The following is a 26584-nucleotide window of genomic DNA, read 5'->3' as shown; positions in this document are numbered from 1 at the left end:
ATCCATGATGAATGTGTAATATTCTTAGATGAACAAACATTTAAGGTTTTAGAGTCAGTTGTTACTATTAAGTAATCCAATGAGAAATGTAAATCAAGATGGGTGCCTAAACTGTCTTGTTATGGTGTGTTAAGAGCTGCTCCCCTTTAAACAGAATTAATAAAAATTGTGATCAATTCAAGGTGTGTCTTGAAGAGCATTTTATTTTAGTTAAAAAAAGGTATAAGTTTATGATTAGGTCATCCATATAATTGAAAATACTTTTTACAGGTATGGTTTGATGGAAAAGTTTATAGGAGACAGTGTTCTTACGAAGCAGAAACTTCAATATTTACTGTGTACAAAGATTTTATTATTTAGACATACAGAACAGGTATTTGAAATAAACTAACTACATGTACTTTCTTTACCTACAAAAATATGGATAGTATTAGTGTTATTTTAACAAAGAAATGTACATATTGTTAACCAATGAAGAGAAAACTGATTTAGGAAAAAAGAAGTTTGTAAAATGAAAGTTTTGTAAAGAAGAAAATCTATACACTTTTTCCAAATAGAGATATTTTGACAAAATGTTATAGTGTAAACCTAATGACAACATGTAGTTTGTGTTTAAAAAAAGCAGAGCGCAATAATTCCACTCACAACTGGCATAATAACAAATCTGCAATAATGAAATATCAGTGTTACTTTTATGAGACAATATTGTTCTGTTAAGATTATAAGTTTATTTGTATTTTTGTGTGCATTGGTTTCAATAAATATGTGTAGACCAACCATGGTTCTGAAAAAATTATATTTGAGTTTCAGGATTTTAAGTCAATTTAGTTATTAGTGAATTAGGTATTAAATGTGCATAACTTTCACAAATATGAAAATGTAGGGATATCAGTAAGGAAGTTAATGATTATGAATTCAGTTTATTGACAAACACATCAGCTGAGACAGTTCACAAGTAAATAAAGGCAACCATTGAAGCTCAGTATGTATCCATGAATCTTCAAGTACAGTTTGAATGTAACTGTATTAAAAAGTGAAGTATCAGGAGTCGAAAGTAACTGATATTGATGCAATGTGAAAAGTTTGTCATACATTGGTGCTAAGAATGATGCCTCATTATAATTCCATTAACATGATACAATCTAAAAACCATTAAATTTTTATCAATTATTTTACTTTGCTATTTTTGTAACCATTTCAGGTTCATTTATTACAAAATATTATAGGATATTTAGGATCATCACATACAAGGAGACATCTGTTAATTAAGGTATCATCTATTTTCGTGTATTTTCTTTGATGTACAGTTATGTATTCTATGTTTGTAGTGTGCTGTTCTGTTTGTAGAAATAAGAGGTGTTATAAGTAACATTTAAAGAAGTTAAAAAGGATGTATGTTAATGGTTTACCATAGGAAATATTAAAATTGTTAAAATTTTGTGTGTATTAAAATTTCGGCTGGTCAATAATACAATACTGTACTAACTAAAAAAACTAAAAAATAACTATACAGGCATTATATTGTTGTGAAATCATTTTGCATTATCAGTTGTTTCTGAAGAGGGCTTCATGTCTTGTAATTCTTTGTATTTTAGGTCATCAAAGATCCATATCGTTCAAAAACTTAACTCTGATGAATTCCATTATTTTTTAAATAATTATGGAAGCACTAAGATACTGTGAAAGTACTAGTGTTCGTGGGGTATCAATTTTTGTGGTTTTCGTGGGTAGGCCAAAACACAAAATTTGGTTCCCAACAATAAGCAGATTTCCATTGACACATATACTGAAAACTTCACACACCAAGAATTCAAGAATCCATGAACTTGTGTTTCCACCCTAATCCACAAAAATTGGTATCCAAGAATTAAAGTACTTTCACAGTTCCTTATTTTCTCTGGTGTATCATTGTAGAAAAAGGTTATCAGAAATGTATAGTGTCAGACTATAGTTACACCTTTAATTGACTGAAAATTAAAACTAACTGTAAACCTTAATAAAGACCATTGTTAAATGGTACTAGATAGTACAGAAAGAATGCTTGGCATGGTAAGGGTGTTCGATGGACAATAGTTTTGAATAAAAAAAAAATAGATTACCATCCTTGTTTTGAAGATAAGTGAGAGAAAATGAAGATTTCTCAATAGAAAAACTAGCTTATATATGTGAATAGTACAATGGTCTGACATGCTATTTTATTCTGAATAGAAACTCTTTCTGGTCACCTTATATTTTTTCTCAATATTTGCAGAAGCCTAAAATTCTTTTTATATCTCTTTTCCTGGAAAATATTGCCGTTTGTGTAAAATAATGTAATTTTACCATTTATACAATATGTGAACATTTCTTTTTAGTTACTTTATATATTGTAGATAATGTTAATATGTAATGATGTAATTAAAATATTGTTTACTTTTTGAAAAAATATATATATTTCTACATTAATTTCCAAGACGCTGAGTTTAATAGGTAGAACTACCTTAAGCAGTCATCATATTTATTTCAGTCCATGAAAGACTTGCTGAGTGTATGGGGGGACAGCAGTGCCATAAGACACACTTCACCTGAACAACATCTATACATTACAAAGGCATTATTTATATGTCTAGGGTTTTTGTCAGAAAAGGATAAAGAAGGACACAAAGAAGGTAAGTAGTTACTAGTATTCTGACTCAACAAAAATATGCATCAATTATGAATTTTAAAAGACTTTGGCCTTTAGTCGAGTCTTTTTCCCTTTTTGCTAGTGTCAGTTTGTAAAACAATTTGTCCATGATGATATGTTTTGTTCTTTAGCATTAATTACAGCAATTAATTTCTGTATTTTCTATAAAGAAAACGGGTATATTTTTTTTCACTTTACAGAGCTGCTGAGATTGGTCATGCCTGGTGTACAAGCTCACATTGGAAGTTCTGAATTCAAAATAAGACAACAAGGCATGGTTCTAGCAGAGACTCTTATCTCAGTTATAGATCCAAATGGTCCTAAACTCAAGTTTGAGGTACATGTAGGAACCATGCTTTGGTACTTACAAGGTCAAGGACAGGATTGTTATTGCATTGAAGCTTCTTTGAAATTTAGCCCACATCAACAGAAAATTTGTTGACACATGTACATCATTATACTAACTTGCATATATTTAAATATAAACATGAATTGTGTGCCAGCTTATGGCTCTTGCTCAAACATTGAGAGTACTGTGGTGTACTGGTGTTTTTATATGGTACTCTTACTATTGCTTGCTATACTTATTGGAACAATTTTGTAATTGCAATTTTTCCTGGAAAGCAGAAAATGATGTCCTTGAATTTAAATTTGACCGCATTCCATTATCTCTGAAAAAATGAAACATTTTGTATCTCAAAACATTATAAACATTAAATCAGCACTATCAATGTAAAGTTAATCTTTTATTATTCTTATGTTATGACTCCAAGTGAATCACTGTACAATAATAATTATGAAAAATAGGATGTCCATTCTAATTCCAGTATGAGAAAAATAAGGAAACTGCAGCATTGTTGGAGCTTATAGAACCACCCATAGACACTGGTATAGATCTAGAAAAACTACAAAAGTAAGTTCTATAAAGAAATGATTAAGTTTTCTGTGTTACCTATTACAGAACAATATCTAGTTGCAATTTCAACCATCCCTTTACAGGTGACAAAGAGAAAACTGGTATTGAACGTAACAGATCCTGATGAAATAGTGTCAAATATCAAAGCATTTATGATTAATAATGCCAGTGTAGCATGTAAGATAAAACCTTAAGTGTTGACTGCATTGAAATCACTGCAGTATTTGTCAAAAAATGACATTATATTACTAACTGAAGTTTTAATTTCTTTTTCTTTGCTGTACAATTTACTGTTTTTCAGCATATGGTGTACAAACATTACAAATATCTTTAATTATAAGTTTGTATGTTTATGTACTTTTTTTCTAGGAGGGTAAAATCTTTACAACTGGACAAGATTTGTTTTAAAAAGCAGATGGATGAGAAAGAATCAGCCGCTACAAACAAAGAAGAAAGCCAGTTAGAAGTGGATTCTGATTTAGACAGGTTTTGTACTTGTATATTAAAAAAAGTATAAGTGTGTCCTTATTCATTGTTTCATCTTTTGATGGAAATCTTTTTTACTGCTTTTATTCTTTAAACAGGAAAAGCACAAACAGTTTCCATTCAAATGAATGAAGATCCAACCCTAACATATCAATAAAGGAGTTGTTCCAAGAATTTGCATCATAAACTGAAATTTGCTTTTACTTTTTTAATAAATCAAATGACTCATTTACATTATTATTTCTAATGTACTTTGTAGAATGAACACAAAAAAAAAAGCATGAAATTTTAAGTCATTGACTTAAATGAATATTTTTAATGTTATCGAGAGCATAAATTTTGTATGTTATATTTTAGTGATGATGATTTAATACCCTATGACATGTCCAATGATGTAAAACTCACAAAGGTCAAACAACCAAAGTATATCAGAGATTGTATGGAAGGTAAACTTTTGCACTAAACCATAATCTCCTTCACAGATGACCGCTGTGTCACTCTGCTAGGGTATAGACCTTGCTCTCTAGGATGTGAACATTTTCAGAAGTTCAATCCATAAATCTGTTTCTGGTGTACTGTGACAGTTTACATAAAGATGTGTAGTTTAATACTGAGTGTGGCTGAGGTGTAAAAGATTTGAATAGTATAAATACTTCTGTACAGGAAAATCAATTGTCTTTACAAGGTAACTTCTCTTATGTTTCCTGTTTGCTGATTGACTTTAGAACTTGTTGAGTTAAAATTTCATAACCTCAGCATACTGGGTCAGAATAGTCATTGTTTTGATGGAATAAGAAAAATAATGATGTGGCTTTTAAATCTTATTGAAGCAATAAATTCCTGAAATAAATCATGTAAATCTCTAATAATTCTGACAAAAAAATTTGTTTTTTTTGTTTTAAATTTAGGACTTATATGCAATGATGACCCAGAGAGGACAGAAGTATGTTTAAAGAGTACTGAAGCTTTGATCAGAAAACAACCTGATGGCCTAGAGGAGGTAAAATGACTTTTTTTGTCGATTTAAAAAAAATTACAAGCTAATTTTTTTTTATTTTCAGAAACATGCAGATTTTTCTTTTGTGAATGAGTAGATTGCAACATTTTTTATTCCTGATAGAAGTTACACATAAATATATATGTAAGATAATTCTCTCACAAACTGTCATTTACATTTCATCTATTAGGAGTAGAAGTTCCTGTCAGTCAAAATTTTTCTGAATTAAAAGTTTAGGTGCTATTGCTATCGCCTTGCTACCACTGTTAAATATTAAGTGGTAAATACCTGAGTTAACTAAATGCCATTTTTACGACGACTTTTACTAGTGAATAGACGTTGAAAGCCAAGAATTCGGATAGTCACTCTTATGATTTATTTATGGTTAAAACTGACATATAATTCAGGTAGCCCCATGTTTAATAGGGGTTAGTATACAATTGATTTGCCATTTTATTAAATAATTTAGGGATGACAAGATGTTGACTGCTTGATATGGTGTCACTTTTATGATACTGAGGTTTAACATTTTAAGTCAATCTTCCTGAGTAAACATTTATCCATTGAGATTACTGTTTTTGGTTCCATACTACCCATAGAACAGGTGTACAACCAGCTGCAAGTATTGATGTGTGTGAAGCAAAACAATGGGATTATTACATAAACAGATCATTTGATCATTGATCAATGCCTTTTAAAGATTACTTATTTTCTCTAGATTTATACAAGAAATGTCTTATTCCAGATTTCAGATGAGTTCTGCAAAGTCTTGTTACATCTTGGAGACAAGTATAGTATGCCAGGCTTCACACAATTAAGGTTTAAATCAATGGTAGCTCTTGCTGTTTGTGTTCCTGTTCAGGTTAGTCATTCATACAGATTTGGTAAGTTGTGGGATAATACACAACTGTCTGTCTGTCTGTCTGTCTATGGATGTCATTCTGTTTGGGGGGATAATATTATACTCAGTCTGTCCATGGTTTGTCATGATTCTGGTTTTCACTGGATTTGTTTTGTAGCTTAATCAAGATTGGGTTACAATCGAGGGTCTAGAAACTTTGACAGCACATGTCAGATATTTGATCAATTTTCAGCAGAGGTTTGTGTCAGTCTTTTACCTGCCTAGATCTAGAATTAACTTTAAAAACCCTTTTTGTAGTTACTTAAAGATAGATATTGGAATTTGTTTTATTCCATCATCCACTCTGTCTTTTACAAAATATCTGAACGAAGTTTGGTTTCGACCACACGTGGACATTCTGACATGTAAACAAAACATGATGTCTCTCAGACTTTTTCATCACATCAGCAAACAGCCGAAAACTTCTGAGTGATGAATAAAATGTTGATAAAAAATTGACTAAAAAATAAAATCGCAAATACATTTTGTATATTGATTTTGATGGGTTGTTGACTTCTGTATTAAAAAGATTCAATCGATGAATTAATAATTACAAACTACTGATTCATAGTTTCAGCAGCATGCGCTTTTGTCACACTGAAAGATTGGCAGGAAAATGATGATATGTTATTTAAATTAAGTAATAAATGTATGAAAATTCTCCGAATTACTTAAATTAATTCGTGTATGCAATGGTGCTGCACGTGTAGCATTAATATAATTATGCAATCAACCGATCGGTTACAGGTGAAATTGCAGTTACAGGTGGCTGCACATTGGCTAATTAATATTGACGTACATCTGTCAAATAATATCAAATAAACAATTAGGAGACTGGTAGACAGGATGTTTATACAGTAACAAAGCCACGCTTACTGTAATTTATAAGGGTTTACAATTTTTTTATATCCAATATTGGAAAATGGTCGTTGGTCATTTCCAACATTTGTCGGTCAATGACCGGCATTTTTCACGGTTTCCGGATCCATGGTCACAATTTTCTGGAGTTGGGAACATATGTAAATCATTATGATAGTATTTCCACCTGAGTTATAAAATGTCAAATTCTTCAAGTTATAGATTGTAACAGTTATGTGCAGTAAACACAGGTTTTACAAATTTCCATAGTAAAAAGATGTAAACTAATGTAGGAACAAAGGCATTTGAAACTTTCAGACATAAAATTTTCTATTTAAAGGATTTTTCAATTCATAACCTGGAAACAATCTTTAATAGGTTGTTCATAAGTATGGAACTTTCATTAAAGCTGCATTAGTTGTCAGATTCGTGATTTTTTTTTCTGTTGAAATATACCTTAACTTTGAATTATTTCTACTAATTTGTACTTTTCCTGTATAATTTCATTTGATTAAATATCTGAAATAGGTGTCTATATATTTATTGTTTTACGAGGCAAAAAATCGACCTAAATAACTTTGTATGCATGTGACTTCTGGTAACCTTAATCCATGCATGTGCTGAAAGGGTCGCTTCTTTAGTAACAAATCTGATTGCAATGCGAAAGTGGTTATTGAATGGAAAAAAGTTTCAACATAACGCAAGGATCCTTTTGAAATTTATGTATTGTGATATAATGCGGCTCAAATATGGTCATTATTCATTTGAAAACTAATCAAGAAATAGATGAAATGAAATGAAAACAAAACCCATGCTTACCTGTTTATCCGTTATTGTTATTTTTTTACCAAGGTTAAAGTATTTTTAACCCACATGTATGCCCTGTCGGCAATCTTTGGAAGTAATGGTGAAAAATCATTAGATCAGAGCTGTCAATCTTCTCTGATTAAAAAAAACGTTATTTTCACAATATTCTGTAGGTTTTGTCAACATTGATTGCTTCAATTGCAATACAATGTACTACAAATTTATTTCATTGAATCAGCAAAATTCAGTAGAATCAAAACTGAACAAATTTGACAGCTATTGCAGCTTTAACAGTTTTACTTCTTTTGTACTTGTACGTGTTGTTAAACCTTTTAGAGTGACCACTTGTATTCAGCAATAACCTTAAAAGACTATGATTGAAACATTTTTTGTAGTGCATTCTATGTAAATCCTGTATATAAAGACCACCAGTCTTATTTGATTCTGGCCATTGCTTTGCTCTCCCTTGGAGGGTCAATATTACAGATTTTGACTGCAATACAAATGTATCTAGGTTCTGATAAAAAAAAAAGTCCTTAAAAAAAAAGAACAAGGAAAAAACAGTAAAAATTCTTTCACTTCAATAAATAAAGCAAAACTGGGGATCAATTTGTCACATTTCTTTTATCTTATATTTTTTTTAACTAATGAAGAAAGATTTTTTAAACTATATATTTTTGTCTTGCAGGTTGCTGATTATTTAACAAGAGAATTTTATGATAGAAATTACAATTTGAGACAGAGAATGGATATACTAGAGGTATTATTTGGTATCTGGCATCAGGTAATGGTCCCATATCGGGGGATCTAATTTCAGGCCTGTTGGACATTTACTTCCTTTTTATCAACGGTGTATTGTTTGACATTACTGGTCAAATATAGGATTTTTTCATAACATATTTCTCAGCAACTTTAAATCCAAACCACATGATATTTAGTATCCAATTTAAGTATCGGTCCCATATTGTTCGATGCAATTTCAGATCTGTCGCACTTTTACTTCCAGTTTACCAATTTGGTGTATATTTTTTACATTACTGGTCAAATATGGAACTTTTTCTTAGTTACTACCAATTGTAGCCTCTTGATATTTGGTATCCACCATCAGGTACAGGTCCCATATTGTGGGATTTGATTTCAGGTCTGTTGGACAGCTACTTCTTATTTCATGAAATTCAGCCCTTTCTGTCTGTGACCCATTTTTTCACCATTATGTGGTAGGGTATCACTTAGTGTTCTATTGATGACCTAATTTTTTTAATCTTTGAAAAACATTATATTCACCATACCGTTGAGATCAGGCTATTATTCTGTTCCCCTTTTATGAAATCTTTGTTATCATGAAGTGGTGAATGTCAAATGTTTTATCAATGTAAAAGATCAGCAGTTAAAAAAAAAATATCTCACTTTATCTTGATTACTACTGTTAAGTACCAACTGGAATTGTATCTGGTTGGGGATCACTCCACTGATTTTCCATTTTTACAATATAATCAAACTTATTGAACATAAGGGGGGGCAGGCCCCTTGGGTACTTCTTGGATCAGCCTTTGATGTTGTCTTTGATTCATATTATATACTAATGTTTTATCTATGTATGAATATTGTATGTATTTTACTTTTGTCTTGTGACCCAATTGTGTTTGTGACTCTCAATAAAATCTGTTGTAATCTCTACAGAATCTTTACCCCAAAATGATCAGACCATAACTTGCCTACAAAGTGAATGTCATATTTACTCTGCTTTTAATAATGTAAAAAATCCTAACTGGTCAATTTTGTAAATATGGTATGTAATAATTAATTGGGTATATTTCAATAAAGTTTTTCACTCTTTGATAATAACTTTTTATTACCAATTTGATTAGATTCTTTGATTTAATAACGTAATATTTTGTTATGCTTAATTATGAGTAGTTTTAGGTATATATTAAGTTTCTGGGTGATTAAATGTTGTGTTAACTATATTTAGCACTTTATTTATTTTCAACAACAACAATTATAAAATAATTCATTGTTCTCTTAGTATGAATTTAATTAGTACATGTGCTATGATTTGTTTTGTCCTAGGCTTTTTAGCATAGAAAACTCTCTTAAATTTGTTTTCATTATTACAAAGAAAGCAGAGTGGATTATAACCAAGAAATTCAGATTTTCCTTATCAAACTATCAACATGATGACTAACTGTGTTTTTTCTCAATATTGAACTTTAACTTAATGCAAAGGTCCAAAATGACAAAATACAAGTATCATGAATGCAAACAATTATTTCTTAACTATTTTTCAATGAAACATACTGAGATACACTTTAAGAGGGAGAAATTACTCATAGATGCCTCATTTGTGATTTAAATGATGTGTTGTTTTTTGGAGAGTACACTAGGTCATAAATACACAAATAATCATATATTCATGACAAAAAAAAAATTCTGTGTAATTCACATAAAACTTCCAACATGGAGCATACTTAGCAACTGATGTGATATCATAGTAAATTGAATTAGTATATTTACATTTAAAAAAAGCTTGGAAAATAAAAACAATTTTGAAATAAATTTCCTTTGAACTTGTAAATTAACAGGACAGCATCTATATACTAAAGTGATATAAACCTTAGTGTATTGTATCAGAAAGGAAATACTAAAAGGTGTGAGACTTAATTGTTGTACAATCCGACTAATATGCTACAAAGTATTCAGTATTAAAAACACATTGTGAGAATTACTAAAGGTGTTAATGTAACAAGATTGACAATGTACTAACAACTTTCCAAAGAGAAAACTAACACTCAAAAAGCACCGGTTAATTAACAAATTAATTACCCAATCACCCTAAGGTAAATATCACAAATACTTTACATAAAATTAAGTACAATCATTGTAATGAACACCTGATTAATGTAGAATTAGCTTGAGGGGTCAATTAGAACATACAAAATGATAACATTCTAAGTACTTATTAATTATTGAGGTGTTGAAATTACATGGAAGTAATTTTCACATTTTGTAATTCATGTGGTATAAATATTATCTGAAATCTACTTCAGCCATCAATTGCATTTACCTCTCTTATCAGAATAATATACAAGATTTGACAAGATAATACATTCAATAATATACTTAGATCAATTTTGTGTATTTAGACTTAAGATTTCATCATGAAGAACTTGAACAATATGAATGGTAAGTTTTAACTTTACAACCTACTACCTACTAAAAAAAGATTATTTTATTTATTTAACTTATGAACTTATAACTTAAAATCAATTTTAAAAGTGTGAGAGCATTTGTTTTTATTTAAAGATTTTAACAATTTTGTTTGGTATTGTTACAGAAACTTTGGCTGTATCTCTTTTTTTTCAATTCTATCTTTACTATTATATTGTATTATTCTAACAAAATTCTGCTCTTGTTTTTCAGATTGGACTCTTACTGACAATGATTTACAGAAAACCTGTCAAGAGGATAATTTGGAATTGTTGAATGCTAATAGGGTAAGTTATCAACCTTTAAAATATTTTTTTCAAGGTCTAGCAAATGATCTATAAAATCTGAAAGTCTTATAGTTAATGGTACATTTAATAATGAGAAAAAATTAATAGCAATATACATGTATTAAAGGTAAAGTATTTAGTGAAGAAATATAAAGTATTTATTTTCATATTGTAATATTTCACAATATTAATGATTTCATCTTTAAATTACAGCTTGCAATCAGGAGACAGGAAAAAGAATTTCTTGCTGAAGTTGAGGATTTAAAACAACAGTTCAGAGAAATGTTACAGATAGCTGGCATTAATCAGACACAGTTCCCTGTAACTCCTAATAAAAATATTGATTTAGCCAACCCATCAACACCTACATTCATGCTTACACCAAAGGGCTTGACAGACTTAGATATACAAAATTGCCTCCTCATTAACTCTTTAAATGATTCTGCATATCATTGTGAGGGCCTAGAGTCTGATGGTTGCAGTAATGATGAACATTCTCCAATGTCCACTGATTCAGAGATGTCAGATTCTGAGGATGATACAGTATTTATGCAGAGAGAAGTGGAAGGATGTGAGGATAACTTCAATGATTCTCTACAATTCTCTACTTCATTTGTTGCTGGCCATGTCACCAACCAGACCAAAAAGAGATCTTTTACATCAACTAAAGGTCAAGGGTCTAATCCACTGGCTAATTCAACCATGATTGAAAAAGTGGAACCAAAAGTTGTCCAAAAGAGATGTAAACCAGTCAGCAGAGGTGTGTCTATCCCTAAAGCTTCTTCTACTTTATTATACAAGCCATCCATCGAGAGTCAAAGACCATTCTCTCCTGTTGTCAAACTTAATGACCTTGAAGATGTCAAGACACAGAAATTGGAGAAGAAAGAAGCCACCATTGGTAATGCTAATAGTGTTTTCACTTGGTCTTTACAACACTCAGGTACTGATGTTCCTTTGGAAGAATGTTACCTTAGAACTGTTAGAAAAAGACAAATGTCAAAAGTTATGAGGTCAAACAAGATGGTTTCTAGACCAAATCATCCAGCTAGTGAAACTGTAAATGGCATTTCTGTAATTGAGGGAAAACTTGGCCACAAAAGTGATGAAGTTGTCTGTGATAACCTTTGTGTTGAGAACCCACTGTACAACCAGGCCAAGTCTATACCCAGGACAAGCACAAGAGCAAACATTCCAAAAGTCAGCCATGAAACCAAGGCTTCCTCTAATGAGGAGATCTTTAAAAAGCCATCTGCTGTGTGCACCAAAAATAACAAGGATGGTGTTGTCAGGAAGAACTCAGTAGTGAAGAAGCTATTGAGGTTCAGAGAGAGCTTCAAGAAGAAGAGTGGTACTACTGATCTCCGTACCCTTGCTGTCATGTAAAAATATTGATCAAGAACATAACCAGTATAAACTTTTAGTGCTCTTCTCTTGTGCTTAAAATTGTACATAATAATTTATTGTTAAGTTTGTTATTGATTGTTGACTATATGGTAATAAACATGATCTGAAAGTAATGTTGTGTTGTCTTTTAAAAAAGATGTGTATGGGAGAAATTTTCATTTAGATTTTTTTTGAGGTGGCAAGTGTACCCATAGACTTTAAATATAATAGAGAGAAATACTATTAAAAGACCAAAACAGAATTCATATCATAAAAAAACTCTTCCCAAGAAAATATTTACTACTGAATAAAATACATTTTAATACTTTCCAACACTCACAGAGTGAATGTGTTTTTATACAAAAGCGTTGAAAGATTCTTTCCTGTTCTAAGGTTTCTTTTTGTGGATCAAATATCTCCAAAATGTCTCATTGAACTTAACACAAACATTTAAACATAGCTGTTGTAAGATGTCTGCTGTTAAAGAAACTGCAAGGAATGTAAAAAAAACAAAAAAAAACTGAGCTGCTTATACTTAAAAATAAGTAAAAAAATAAGACATGTAACTGGTACCCAATCAAAGGTTCAAGATGGCAGTCATTGGGAAATTTATTTTAAAATGAATTGTTGTTAGCATTTTGATTGGTTGATTTTTCTTTCAGGCATGATTTATTTATAAATATTTATAGACTAAGTTGGTACTTGATATCATTAATGTTGATTGGTCTGCAGTCCACATTTCAAATAATTCAAAACTAAATAAGGCTTTGATGGAGGAACAAATTTTAATTTTTACCTGAATCAATTAGAAGTTACATTATAAGGATTGCATAAACAACTGTGGGACAGTTTATGCTTGTTGATAAACTGCTATGCAATTCATGCAGTGTAAACTTCCCCAAACTTGGTTATTTTCCACAACTTGGTCAAAAATTAAAAACATTCCATATTATGTGAAACTTAAAGTGTTATTTCATTCATGGAATATTCAAATAGACCCTTCATTCACAGAATATTTAAATGGACCTTTTTGGACTGATTTTCTTAGTTGGCTCACTTGGTTCTTCCATGAAGTAAGAAAAATGTCACCTAAATAATGCAGAAATAAATCTTTTAAATTGACAATAATTCACACCCAATAAAACAAGATAGTGATATCTCTTTCGTCCTCAATAATATCCACTTCAAACAAAGCAGCTTCTTTAACCCTGCTGGACAATTATGGAATGCATTATGGCCACCTAATACTGTAAGACTTACCTCCCCCTGAAATTGAAATTTCTTAAAAATTTGCTAAGCAGACTCATGCCTACTTTCTCTATAGTGTTCAACAAAATTTACAAAAAAGTTTCACCATGAATCTCTTAGAGGACAACAATTTTATAGTAAGGGGGGCTGGCAAATTTTGTGGGGTCAGAATACTTTTATTTAAAAATTTTATGGTTCAGAAAAATTATTTTTTAAATATTGTGGGTCAGAAAATTTTCAACCACTTCAGGGCCAGATTTATTTCCATTTAACTGTATGTTGAATCTCAACAAGGGTAAGAAAAAATATTTATTTTGTAGGTAGTGTAGGCCAGAGTATTTCCAAAAACTTCCAGGTCCTCCCCTTAGAATCAAATGGTCGTCCCCTTATATTTTAAAAAATTAGCACATATTATTTTAATGGCATCTATGTCATTCTTACCATCAAAACTGGAGCAGGAGAAGACTTGGAACATTGTTCTTTCAATAACAAAACTGTCCCAGGCTAGCTTCCATTCCTGTTTAAAGCAATCTTATTTACTATTTTTTTAATACTTATTGGAAAAGTTATTGTACAAACTTTAGTTACATTTTATAGGTATTGGCATGTGCTGCCCAGGAATTATCCCAGCCATCACAAAACACTGAATCCAAACAACAGGAGAAAAAGATAGTTGAGGTTCAGGATGAGACATGGCAGTCTATTGTTCAAAGGAGGATAGAAACAAAGACAAGGAGGTTCAGTAAGGGAAGAAGTAAACCTGAACCACAACAATCTATTAATAGATTTGCTGCAGTGGCTGGACATTTCTTCTATCCACTGATGACAAGGTTTGATAGGTACTACTCCCATCACCATGTTCTAAGATGACTCACAACCTGTAATGACCAACTACAGTAATGTTTGATACAATGTTAGTTTTAATGGAAAAAAGTCCCCGCTCCTTTTTCACTATTTGATTTTATTTCAGAATTTTGGGGTTTTCAAATCAAGTAATATTTATTTAAATAGTCAGTACAATAACAATGAACATAAGCTATACAGAGCTTTTAAAACTGACATTGAATACAAACAAATGCTTTTGCCAATTGTTAAGTAATTATTTAACATTGCTTTAAATTAACAGCATCATTAATTACTGGTATACATTACTTACAATATACAAAGATTTTAATTGTTCAGAAAAATATGTTTTACCTGACCCCAATAACAATAGGATGATTAACTGATTAGAGTGAATAACCAAAATATAGTCACAAGTACCAAGATTTAATGATTAAATCTCCAAGCATGTGAAATGGGAAACAGAAGAACTCCGCAATACCGTGATCGATTTACAATGTAGATCGATGAAATACAACCTTGTGTTTACTGGTCTTCGCGAATGTGAGATTGAAAATACCGAACAACTGGTTATAAACTTCATTCGAAATGAATTGAGAATAAACTACAGACTAGAATTAGGAAATGTTCACAGGTTCGGTAGTGGTGCCGCACCCGGTAAACACGGAAAACCAAGACCAATCGTGGCAAGATTCTTATATCACCGTGACAAAGCTACAGTACTTTCCAACTCATATAAACTTAGTGATGAGGCAGAAGAGAGCAGAAGGGTATCACGTAAGAATGGTCAGAGACATCTTATACGTTGACGGCATAGTTTATAACGATGAGCAAGATGAACAATATGACACTAACTCTGACGACGGAGCTCGTGCCACTCCAGTTGGAAGTACACCTAATGACAACCCTCGTAAAAAGAGGCGTCACATTTCCACACCTAATCATCCATTTTAGGGATCTGGAGATGTGAACAAGAACCAAAGAAGATCAATAAACTCTGATGAGTTATCTAACTCTGTTAATAGCAATGATTGTAACAGTAACACTGTGAAAACCAGGTTGTCTTTGAATTGTTGTGGAATTAAGAATAAATCACAGTTTTCTGATTTCATAGATTTAATAAATAAGTATGATATAGTATGTTTAACAGAAACTAAAACAGATGATTTTGATTCAGTTGTAATTCAGGGGTACAAATTTGAATTTAAAAACAGGAAATCAAACAGTATTGTAAAATCATGTGGTATTGCCGTTGGCTTCAGGAAGGAGCTCAGTAAATATATTCAAGTCATTAAAACACAGAGTAAACTAATGATGTTGGTGAAAGTTTCTTCAGATTTTCTCAAAACAGATCAAGATGTTCTTATATGTAATATATATATATCCCACCTGTTAACTCAACATATAGTATTAGACATGCTTTTGAAGAGATAGAACAAGAAATTCTAAGATTTTCAGTCAATTATAAGTACATTTTACTCACTGGTGACTTTAACAGTAGAATGGGTATTGATAATGATTTCAATACTATTTTAGACAGTTTACATGATTTCAGTGATATTGTATATACTGATTATGCCTCTAGGCTTAACAATTTTAATATGTTGCATAAACGTTGTAGTCAAGATATGAACAAAAATATGTATGGCAATGCATTGTTGGATATTTGTAGATCTAATGACTTATTTATACTGAATGGTAGAGTAAATGGAGATAAGACTGGTTTAGATTGTGTTCTAGATTATTACATTTGTAGTTATGATTTTTTGCAATTTAATGTTCAAATGCAAGTTCTTGAATTTTCTGCTCTTTTCTCAGATGCCCATTGTCCTTTGTCACTTCAGATTACTTTTGATATTAATACATTTGTTGCTAGTACTGGGGCAAATAAAGCTAAAAATTCAGGAAATAAAAGGATAAAGAGATGGGATGGTAACAAGGAACAAACTTTTATTGAAGGAATAGATTTGAATATTTTGGCAACCTTAGAAAATGACCTAGACAGAGTAGACCCTAATACTATCTCTAAAGACGACATTAATAATATTGTCGAAAAAGTTAATAAAATTATTTTGGAATCGGCAGAAAATGTGATGGGCAGTAATACACAAAATACGAGCAACAGAGGTAAAGTGACAAAAGAAAATAAACCATGGTTCGATAAATACTGTTGGGAAAAGCGTAAGTGCTTCAGGATCACTAAAAGAAGATATAATACTTATCAGACTGATGCTAAACTCCAAAACATGCACAAAGCAGGAAAAGATTATAAGCATGAGATGAATATTTCAGTTAAAGCTTACAGAAAAGAATTTAGAAAAAAAGATGAAGAATATGAAGAATAGTGATCCTAAAACATTTTGGAATATCTTAAATAATAAAAACGGAAAACGTGAACAACTTTCTGGTATATCTACAGAATCCCTTTTAGATTTTTTCTCAGATTTAAATTCTGCACCAGCAGACGAAGATAATATCCCTATGGCAACCAGAGGCAGAAGAATTAAATGAGCAGTTAAATTCTAAAATAAGCGAGAGCGAAATTTTAAAATGTTTTAATGGTTTAAAGAATGGGAAATCATGTGGTGATGATTTTATCATAATTGAATACATAAAATGTACAAGTAGTTTTTTTTTTACCATTGTACAAGAAGTTTTTCAACAATATTTTTGACTCAGGAATAATACCAAGCTCATGGCTGGTAGGCAGTATTCTACCTTTTTATAAGAATAAAAGAGAAAAATCAGACTCAAAAAATTATAGATCAATCACTATTCTTAGCTGCATGGGTAAATTGTTCACATCAGTATTAAATTTGAGATTGGGTTCTTTCCTTGAAAATGTCAAATTATTTCATGAGAACCAATTTGGATTTATAAAGGGTCATTCCACTGTAGATAGTGTATTTTTTCATTACTTGTTGTTGGAACTATTGAAAAAGAGCAAGAAAAAATTGTACTGTGCCTTCATAGATTTTGCCAAGGCCTTCGATACTGTCTGGCATTCAGGCCTGTGGTCAAAACATCTTATATATGAAATTAACGGGAAAATGTACACAACTATCAAAAATATGTATAGTGATATAAGACCTTGTATTCTTAATGGTTCTGAACAGTCAGATTATTTTCCATGTAATATTGGTGTACGACAGGGAGAAAATTTGTCACCTGCGTTGTTCTCCTTTTATATTAATGATCTTCGTAGCTTTTTTGACAGTAGGAATAGTAATGGTTTAGACTCTATAACAGAGGACATATATTCAGAATTAAATCAATATCTAAGACTTTTTGTGATACTCTATACAGACAATACAGTTTTACTATCTGAATCGCAATCTGACCTACAGAAATAATAAGGGCAGATCCCACAACTTCACAATCGCTTGTCAACTTAACGGATTTGATAAAATAGTAAAGCCAATTTTGTTGTATGGTAGTGAAGCCTGGGGATTTGGAAATAATAAGGTATTAGAGGGAGTACATCTTAAATTTTGTAAAATTTTATTGCACTTGAAAAAGTCAACCCCAATTTTATGGTCTACGGGGAACTTGGTAGATATTCTTTAGATATAAATGTAAAACTTCGAATGATCAATTATTGGGAAAAGCTTGTACAGCAGCCAGAAAAACTTCCATCAATATTATATAGACTTGCATTACAAAAGTATGATATTAATATAGAATGGATAAAACATGTTATATCTATTTTAAAGGGTTGCGGAATGTCATTTGTATGGAATAGCCAATCGTTTACAAATCTAACTTGGTTGTATAACATTGTAAAACACATTTTAATTGATCAGTTTAAACAAAGTTGGTACATGTTTTCAGATATAAACACATCACCAAAAGCCTTAAATTACCATCTCTTTAAGGATAGACTGGAATTTTAGAATTACATTAATATTCTTGATGACAAAAACATCCTTACGTTGTGCAAATTTCGAACACTTAACCATCATTTGCCCATAGAAAAGGGAAGATGGCAGAACATTCAAAGAGAGCAAAGGAAATGTACTTTCTGTAATGCGGTGATATCGGTGACGAGTTTCACTTATAATTTGTTTGTAAAATTTTGGAAAACAATAGAAAAAAGTTATTGAAAGAAAAGTATATCTGCAGACCAAACTGTTTAAAATTTAAGGAATTGATGAACACAAAGAACGTTTCAGTGCTTGTTCAGTTATGCAAATTCATGCAAGTTATTAATAAAAAGAATCAATCTCCAGGATAAATGTTTAAATACTTGTACAAACTCTGTCTTACTTTTTACACTATATTTATATTATTTACTGTATTAATGTAGCTCTATACCATTGTTTATATGTGGTTTATGAGAATAAAGATATATATCTATTGGCCTGATTAACTCTATTTTTGTTATTCTTGATGACCAATTTGTCATCCTATTTATATTGATTTTATCAGTTGTCTAGGCAGTATCTGGATAGTGTGACTACCTCGAGTGTGGGAGATTGTGGATTTGATCCTCAACCAAGTCACACCAAAGACCTTTAATTTTGATAGTCGCTGCTTTTTTTGTCAAGCATGGGGTATTTAAGACTTGTTAGCTCAGTGTTAGAATAATGTGCCAGAGTGGGATGGTATGCCTACACGAGTGCTGCTGCTTCTGTGAGATAGCACAATAAAAATCAGGCTTAATGTGGCAGAATGGAACAAAGCCAAGTTTGATCGATTGATCAGTCTTCCTTGTCCAATATATGTCATAGGACATTAAACAGTAAACAATCAATCAATATATTGAATTTATCAAATTTTTTGGCTATTTTCAAATTGATTTTTAAATTTTGTAATTGGTTAATTGATATTCCAATCATGTAATATCACAAGAGAAAAACTTTGTGATGTTTTGGTAGAAGGAAGATCAAGATAATTTATTTCATATGTGAATTTATGGAAATTTATTACACAAGGACCATTTGATCATTTACTGCTATCTTCATTAAGATAAAGCTTATTCATATTTCAATATTTTGTGTCCAGTGTTAAGAAGCAAGAGTTATTACAGTGTAATTGTATTATATATACAAAATTGTTATGGATATTGCAGGAGAGAGAATACATTTGACATGCTTGGAGAAGACAGCTTAGTTTTAGGGAGACTCATCTATACTTTAGGAGTGATAATTTACTCAGCCATCAACTCACCTGTAAGTTAATCTAGCTTTTAAACAACTACTTCCCATCAGCTGGAATTGATGGAATAATAGTGTCTACCATTATGTACTACATGTACATGTATTACTGGTATGCCAAACATGAACAGTGGTGTAAGTGGAATAAACCAATCATGTGCACCCATTTTTGTTTCTTTAATTTCTATCTCATTCTTAATCTGGCTGATTGTGTGTGATAAATATTAAATTGAATTAGAAATAAATAACTGGTCACAATCATGAGTTGAATTGAAGAATAATGATTCTAGGATCTTTACTGTTAACAATGAAGAGAGCTCATAAGGAATGAACTGTACAAAAACTTCATTCCTGCTTTAAAACACTAACTGCACAAATGCCTGCAATCCATCAAGTTACGTGAATTTTTTATGTGAAATTTTCCAGAAAGTCATAATATATGGTTAGTTTGATAAACAAAAGGTAACTTTTTTATGGTTAGTTTGATAAACAAATGGTAACTTTTTTATGGTTAGTTTGATAAACAAAAGGTAACTTTTTTATGGTTAGTTTGATAAACAAATGGTAAACTGAAAACAGATTATTAAACATTATTTGAAGTAATTAATCGTATCTTATTATATAGGTAGCAGTGGTTCATCGAAAGTTCCCAATGTAATAAATTTCGATAATTAACACTGAAATAATTTTGGTAATTTCACTCTCGGACTTTCTCCCGTCACAACTTGGATATAAATCTGCCAATTACAGAATTTAAAATCATGTTGAAAATATTGATATTATGAAGAAAATCTATACAATAAATAGGATAATCAATTGGTTATCGTGAATAAACAAAATATGATCACTCATGCCAAGAACGCTTGAGGATTTAACTTGAGCATGGAACAAGTTCCGCACACTCGTTAAATCTAGGCGTTCTTCGGCACTTGTGATAATATTTTGGTTATTCACTCTTTCCAATTAATTGTCTTATTATTAAATCTTTTGTCTTTCAGACCATGAAGCAGATGGGATCAGTATTACTAGAATTTTTGTGGGTTTTACGTTTCCATCAAGATCAGTAAGTAAATGCAAGAAGTAAACATAACATTTTACAGTCATTTAGTTTTTGTTTTTGTTTTTGTTTTTTTTGTTTTTTTTTAAATCGACTACTAGCATAATTGAGTGCATTTGACTGAACATACTACAATAAACAAGGGGGAAAATTAAACATTTGAAATATTTTGTATGAGAATGCTGCTTGTTCACAAATTTAAATATTCCAAGTTACCAACAATATAGAAATATGAATTACCAGTACTAGTATAAATATGTCAGTGAAAAATCTGCTAATTTTTTTTCTTGCAAAAATGCTCACAGCAGTATTCACAAATAAAACGGATAACAAACAGTTCTATGGAATAATGTGTATTTGGAATGTCTTATAGAGATGCCAATTATAGCATGCTACAAGTACATGTAAGTGATTTGCCTTGCAAAGATATGTTGAATGTTGTGATTATTTTTAAGAATTTAAGACACTCCATTTTGGTCTTTCTGTCTGTCTGTCTGTCCATGGTAGTGTTACATTAGTTATTATTTACAGGGTTGCGAGACATTCCATATTTGTCTTACTGTCAGTCCATGGTAGTGTTAGATTAACATTTTATATTATTTGCGGGAGTGTGAGACATTCCATTTTGTTTGACCGTCTGTCTGTCTGTCCATGGTAGTGTTAGATTAACATTGGTTATTATTTGAAGGTGTGTGAGACATTCCATTTTGGTCTGTCTGTCTGTCTGTCTGTCCATGATAATGATAGATTAACATTTGTTATTATTTGCAGGAGTTTGAGACATTCCATTTTGTTTGACCATCTGTCTGTCTGTCCATGGTAATGATAGATTATATTTGGTTATTATTTGAAGTGATGTGAGACATTCCATTTTGTTTGACTGTCTGTCTGTCTGTCCATGGTAGTGTTAGATTAACATTGGTTATTATTTGCAGAAGTGTGAGACATTCCTTATTGTTCTGTTTATCAATGGTAATGTTAGCAGTACCAGGCCATATTCTATTGTCAGAACTACAGACAGAGATATTAGAGGCCAAACAATGGCTTGAAGGTAGGAGATTATTGTGATCATTTTAGCAGTTGCACTGAACTGTAACAATTCTATTGGGAAATTACAAATCCTTCTACTATATCATGGGGTAAAAAGTTCAACAAATATTCAAGAATAATAAGCGTTACGCAGAAGTTTCAGAAACAAACATACAAAAAGTCATATTGAAAAGTATTTTTTAACAAGATCATTAAACATGCTGAAATAAAATTATGAATGAAAAATGCTTAAAATTGTTTAAAAGTAAGAGTAAATACTAAAATAAAAACGTGGACAGGTTTATGTAGATAACTGAATACTTAACTTAGCCATTGAAATCACACAACAGCCTGCAGAAAGGCCTGTCATCCACTAAGACACATAACAGACAGCAGGAAGGCCTGTCACCCACTAAGACACATAACAGACAGCAGGAAGGCCTGTCACCCACTAAGACACACAACAGTCAGCAGGAAGGCCTGTCACCCACTAAGACACACAACAACCAGCAGGAAGGCCTGTCACCCACTAAGACACACAACAGACAGCAGAAAGGCCTGTTATCCACTAAGACACACAACAGTCAGCAGGAAGGCCTGTCACCCACTAAGACAAATAACAACCAGCAGGAAGGCCTGTCAACCACTAAGACAAATAACAGCCAACAGGAAGGCCTGTCACCCACTAAGACACATAACAGCCATCAGGAAGGCCTGTCACCCACTAAGACACATAACAGCCATCAGGAAGGCCTGCCACCCACTAAGACACATAACAGCCATCAGGAAGGCCTGTCACCCACTGAGACACATAACAGCCATCAGGAAGGCCTGTCACCCACTAAGACACACAACAGTCAGCAGGAAGGCCTGTCACCCACTAAGACACATAACAGCCATCAGGAAGGCCTGTCAACCACTAAGACACATAACAGCCATCAGGAAGGCCTGTCACCCACTAAGACACATAACAGCCATCAGGAAGGCCTGTCACCCACTAAGACACACAACAGTCAGCAGGAAGGCCTGTCACCCACTAAGACACACAACAGTCAGCAGGAAGGCCTGTCACCCACTAAGAAACATTATTATGAACCAGTCACCACTATTATATGCCACATGCTTAGTGGAGAAGTTTAAAATCTTTTGCATGACCTGGCTAGGTATTGATCCCACGACCTCAGACACTCAGTACAAGCATTCTACCACAGCAATGGTTGAAATTAGAACTGGAATTAATTTGTATGTCAATGTTGGAATAGAGATCACTAAACTTTACACCTGTTAAACTTAACTGTTATATGTATATGGTATAATTATGTGATAAGTTTGTGTATTTAAGATGTTGTCCAGAAAGATCCTGATACAGAGTCAAAGAAACTTGCTCTTCAGTGTTTGGTGTTGCTGGAGAATACTATCAAACAGGTAAACAGCAAATCATGTACGGTATTAATGTAGATTTTTGAATCTTTATGATAGTTGTTGTGTTTAGTATTACACATAAGTTATAAGGCAGGGACAACTAAAGGCCATCTCAATTTAGTTTTATGCTTTTATGGAACCAAAATGTATAATTATGCAGGTTATTATTTTTTATCTTTAATTCAGTTTCCATAGACCTGAAGATAATAAAATTAGGAAAAAAAATTGATATGAGTTTGAGAGAGGAGAAAATTTGCAATTATTTTGAATTGGTGATTTATTTCATCCAATAATGCATGACAGGTTTGACTTTGGATGCTGAACTAGAATAAATCTAACAGAAGTATAGTATTTATTGAAAACTAAGGTGAAGAAATAAAGAATCTTCCAGTGTTAAACAGTATCTTTTCTTAAGTACATTACAGTCTTCATTTTTCAGGAATTTACTGGTGATGAACTAACTTGATGAAATAGAACTTACATAAAGAGAAATTTCTGCTTTAGAGATTCAATGTGCCATTTCTACCAGTGTTTTGGTTAAAAACAGTTCAATCTGATTTGTTACTGTGTAGAAAGAATTTAGTGATTCACTGACAGTCACTCAAATGTTGACAATAATACTTGTTATATACAAAGAGAGGTTTATGATGAAAAGTTGATATGTGGACCATAAAACCCACATATATTGATCGTGTGATTAATCTTTGTGTCTGACTACAGCAAATATTATTTCATGACAAATGGTAAATACAAATAGCTCATCAAGGTGCTTGTCTAATTTTAATGTCCAAACTGAGCGAAGTTAAGTAATTTTCATAATATTTATGATTTTTTGTAAGATAAAAACAGGTTTTACAGCAAAAATATCTGAAGTTACCACTAGTTACCATGCATGAAGCTGCTTAAATTGCTGTTAATGATTCAGAGATAAACTTATGGTTTGTATATTATAATAGGTATCTAATGTAGTTTGTAACTACTGTCTGTGTGGGACCTGAAAGGTCCTTAAAAATATGCTTAGTCAGTTTGTGAGTTCAAAACAATTAATTTTTTTTTTGTGAAAGCACTATGGGTTTGTTTTAAGTTGAAGGAAAGATACAGAAAATTGTATCATAAATATTGCATAAGGTGGCTTAATGTTGATAGGAAGCTTGGTAAAAAAAGTTAACTATGCTTGGGAAATTGCCAAATTTTTCAGCTGAATGAAACAAATGAGCAAGATTTCAAAGTATTTGATGCAGTATGTTCATTTAGTCTTAGAATTTTATACCCCCACTTTGTAACTGTATGGGGGAGGTATATAGTGATATGGGTGTTCATCCATACTTCTGTCCTTCCTTCCTTCCTTCCTTCATTCAGTTACACAGAAGGGAGCCCATGTCTTATCTGTTGCGTCTCTTACACCATTGAATAGAATTGAATGAAACTTTCATATCCCATTGTGCACCTCCTATTTTAGATTTTGATCTGAATCACTTTTAGGGTTTCACATAGCAAAACATTGACTTGGTCATTTATGAATATGGGACATGTGGGATCTATCTCTTATCCATTACTCCTCCTACACCACTGAATGGAATTGAATTGAAGTTTTATAGAATCTTTATTATATTTTCCCATTATGTACTCCCTATTTTGGATATTAATCATAAATTATTTGGAAATATGGGGACATGAAAGGGAACCATCTCTTATCTGTTACTCCTCCTATACCACTGAATGGAATTAAAACTTTCACATCTTAATATGCATTTTCCCATTGTTGTGCACTTCCTATTGTATATTTTGATTTGAGTCAAATTAAGGGTTTCACAAAGCAAAAAATGGGCTTCGTCATATATGGAATGGGCACGAGGAACCCATCTCATCCTTAACAACTAAGGGTGCAATATACAGTTACATTAAGGCGCACTGTTTCGCACACCAAGTTACCCGGTCAAATTTTGGAAAACTTTTGTTGAAATTTGGTGGATATATTGTTTAAATGTAGTTAAGCATTTATACATAAACAGATGTAATATATGTAATGGTAAACAGGTGTAATTTAAAGGAAGAATGGTATCCGGAACGTTACAGTCCTCTGCCATATTAGGTTCTCTCCTCAGCATTAGATGGCTGATTTTCAAAATACCTTATTTCGCACGAACTTTTGGAACTAAAATTGTGACTACTCCATGCATGCTTTCATCCTGTGGTAGTGTCTAAGTGCCTGATATTTTATAAAACATAGAAATTGGCTGTTAGTTTTGGAAAGGTACCCCTGATTTGTACTAAAACTCAGTAATATTTTTTTCAGTATGTTACCATGGCTACTGGATTTTATAACAATAATCACTAAATTACTGATAAATGCTTAAAATATTGAAAATTTGCTGTCATGGAAAGAATGCGGTGAAAGTCTGTACACTGTGAAAACTGTAAAATTTGATATTTTTGTCAGATTTCTAATGTAAAACACCATTAAAGCATCCTTATATATCATTTTATTTACACATTTCATGCCATATTAGCCAAATACCAAAAGATTTACTCTCCAGTACCCATAATTCAGATTTTTGTATTTTGGTCAAAAAAGGGGGAGGGCACGCTAATTTTGGGACAGATTTCTTAGTTTTTACACTTATCCAGTATTGATTTTGCTATCTTTGCATATAATTGATACTTTTGAGTTGCTTTTTTATAGCTGAACCCATATTTAAGAGTTAAACACAATGTATTTGCATATTAGAGATAAAAAGTTGAAATGAAGTTTCAGTTTCAATTTCCCATAGAGTTTGTATAGGGTATGGGCACATTATTTTTTCCCGCAGAGTGACCCAATACGCCAAAACATACACTTTCTATATATTGTTGAGATCACAATACTCTAATAGATAAAACAAGAAAAAAACAGAAGACTTGAACATTTATTTCTGTAATACACAGTAATATTTTTTCAGTATGTTACCATGGCTACTGGATTTTATAACAATAATCACTAAATTACTTATAGATGACTTGTACCTCCACAAACCAAGGATTTAGAAAATATGCACTTTTTTATTACAAAACACTAGAAATTTCTGTGCAGACTGCCTCAAAACAGCTTTATTTCAACAAAATGAGACCAAATTTTCAGAAATGACCTAACTGTATTGTACTACCTAAATGGAATTAAATAAAACTTTCACAAAATCTTTATTACATATTCCCATTGTGTATCTCCTATTTTAAAATTTGACTTAAATCACTTTGGGGGTTTCACAAAGCAAAACATTGAATTTGTCTTTTGTCAATATGGGGACATGGGGGACCCATCTCTTATCCATTACTTTTTCTT

At 31.7% G+C, this 26584-nt stretch overlaps 2 protein-coding genes across 7 annotated transcripts in view; both read left to right on the top strand.

The window, feature by feature from the left end:
* LOC148618933 (telomere length regulation protein TEL2 homolog) overlaps positions 1 to 25746 on the top strand; it is a 29274-nt gene extending 3528 nt beyond the window's left edge. For 2 of the 6 annotated variants that reach the window (XM_088578320.1, XM_088578317.1), the window contains exons 5-19: positions 271 to 373; positions 1202 to 1270; positions 2507 to 2648; positions 2866 to 3002; positions 3493 to 3578; positions 3951 to 4067; positions 4425 to 4513; positions 4976 to 5067; positions 5810 to 5926; positions 8319 to 8414; positions 14356 to 14597; positions 19673 to 19772; positions 20756 to 20820; positions 21750 to 21865; positions 22194 to 23147. In XM_088578320.1, coding sequence (XP_088434446.1) covers positions 271 to 373; positions 1202 to 1270; positions 2507 to 2648; positions 2866 to 3002; positions 3493 to 3578; positions 3951 to 4067; positions 4425 to 4513; positions 4976 to 5067; positions 5810 to 5926; positions 8319 to 8414; positions 14356 to 14597; positions 19673 to 19772; positions 20756 to 20820; positions 21750 to 21865; positions 22194 to 23131 — 2509 coding nt within the window. In that variant the 3' untranslated portion in view covers positions 23132 to 23147. Of the gene's footprint in view, positions 1 to 270; positions 374 to 1201; positions 1271 to 2506; positions 2649 to 2865; positions 3003 to 3492; positions 3579 to 3950; positions 4068 to 4424; positions 4514 to 4975; positions 5068 to 5809; positions 5927 to 8318; positions 8415 to 14355; positions 14598 to 19672; positions 19773 to 20755; positions 20821 to 21749; positions 21866 to 22193; positions 23149 to 23185; positions 23269 to 23704 lie in introns of those variants that run through there. The other 4 variants (XM_088578322.1, XM_088578321.1, XM_088578318.1 and 1 more) reach the window with 4 other exon arrangements.
* LOC148618934 (uncharacterized) lies at positions 8426 to 14349 on the top strand. Its single transcript, XM_088578323.1, has 3 exons — positions 8426 to 10813; positions 11051 to 11124; positions 11338 to 14349. The coding sequence occupies exons 1-3, from the start codon at positions 10789 to 10791 to the stop codon at positions 12508 to 12510; spliced, it is 1272 nt and encodes a 423-aa protein (XP_088434449.1). The 5' UTR covers positions 8426 to 10788; the 3' UTR covers positions 12511 to 14349.
* Positions 25747 to 26584: the final 838 nt, after the last annotated feature.

Source organism: Perna viridis, chromosome 4 (genome assembly GCF_037379345.1).
Source record: "Perna viridis isolate PV_CMFRI_1.1 ecotype Kerala chromosome 4, ASM3737934v1, whole genome shotgun sequence".
Taxonomy (NCBI): domain Eukaryota; kingdom Metazoa; phylum Mollusca; class Bivalvia; order Mytilida; family Mytilidae; genus Perna; species Perna viridis.
The sequence above is the reverse complement of the archived record's forward strand: the minus strand, read 5'-3'. Positions and strand labels throughout refer to the sequence as shown.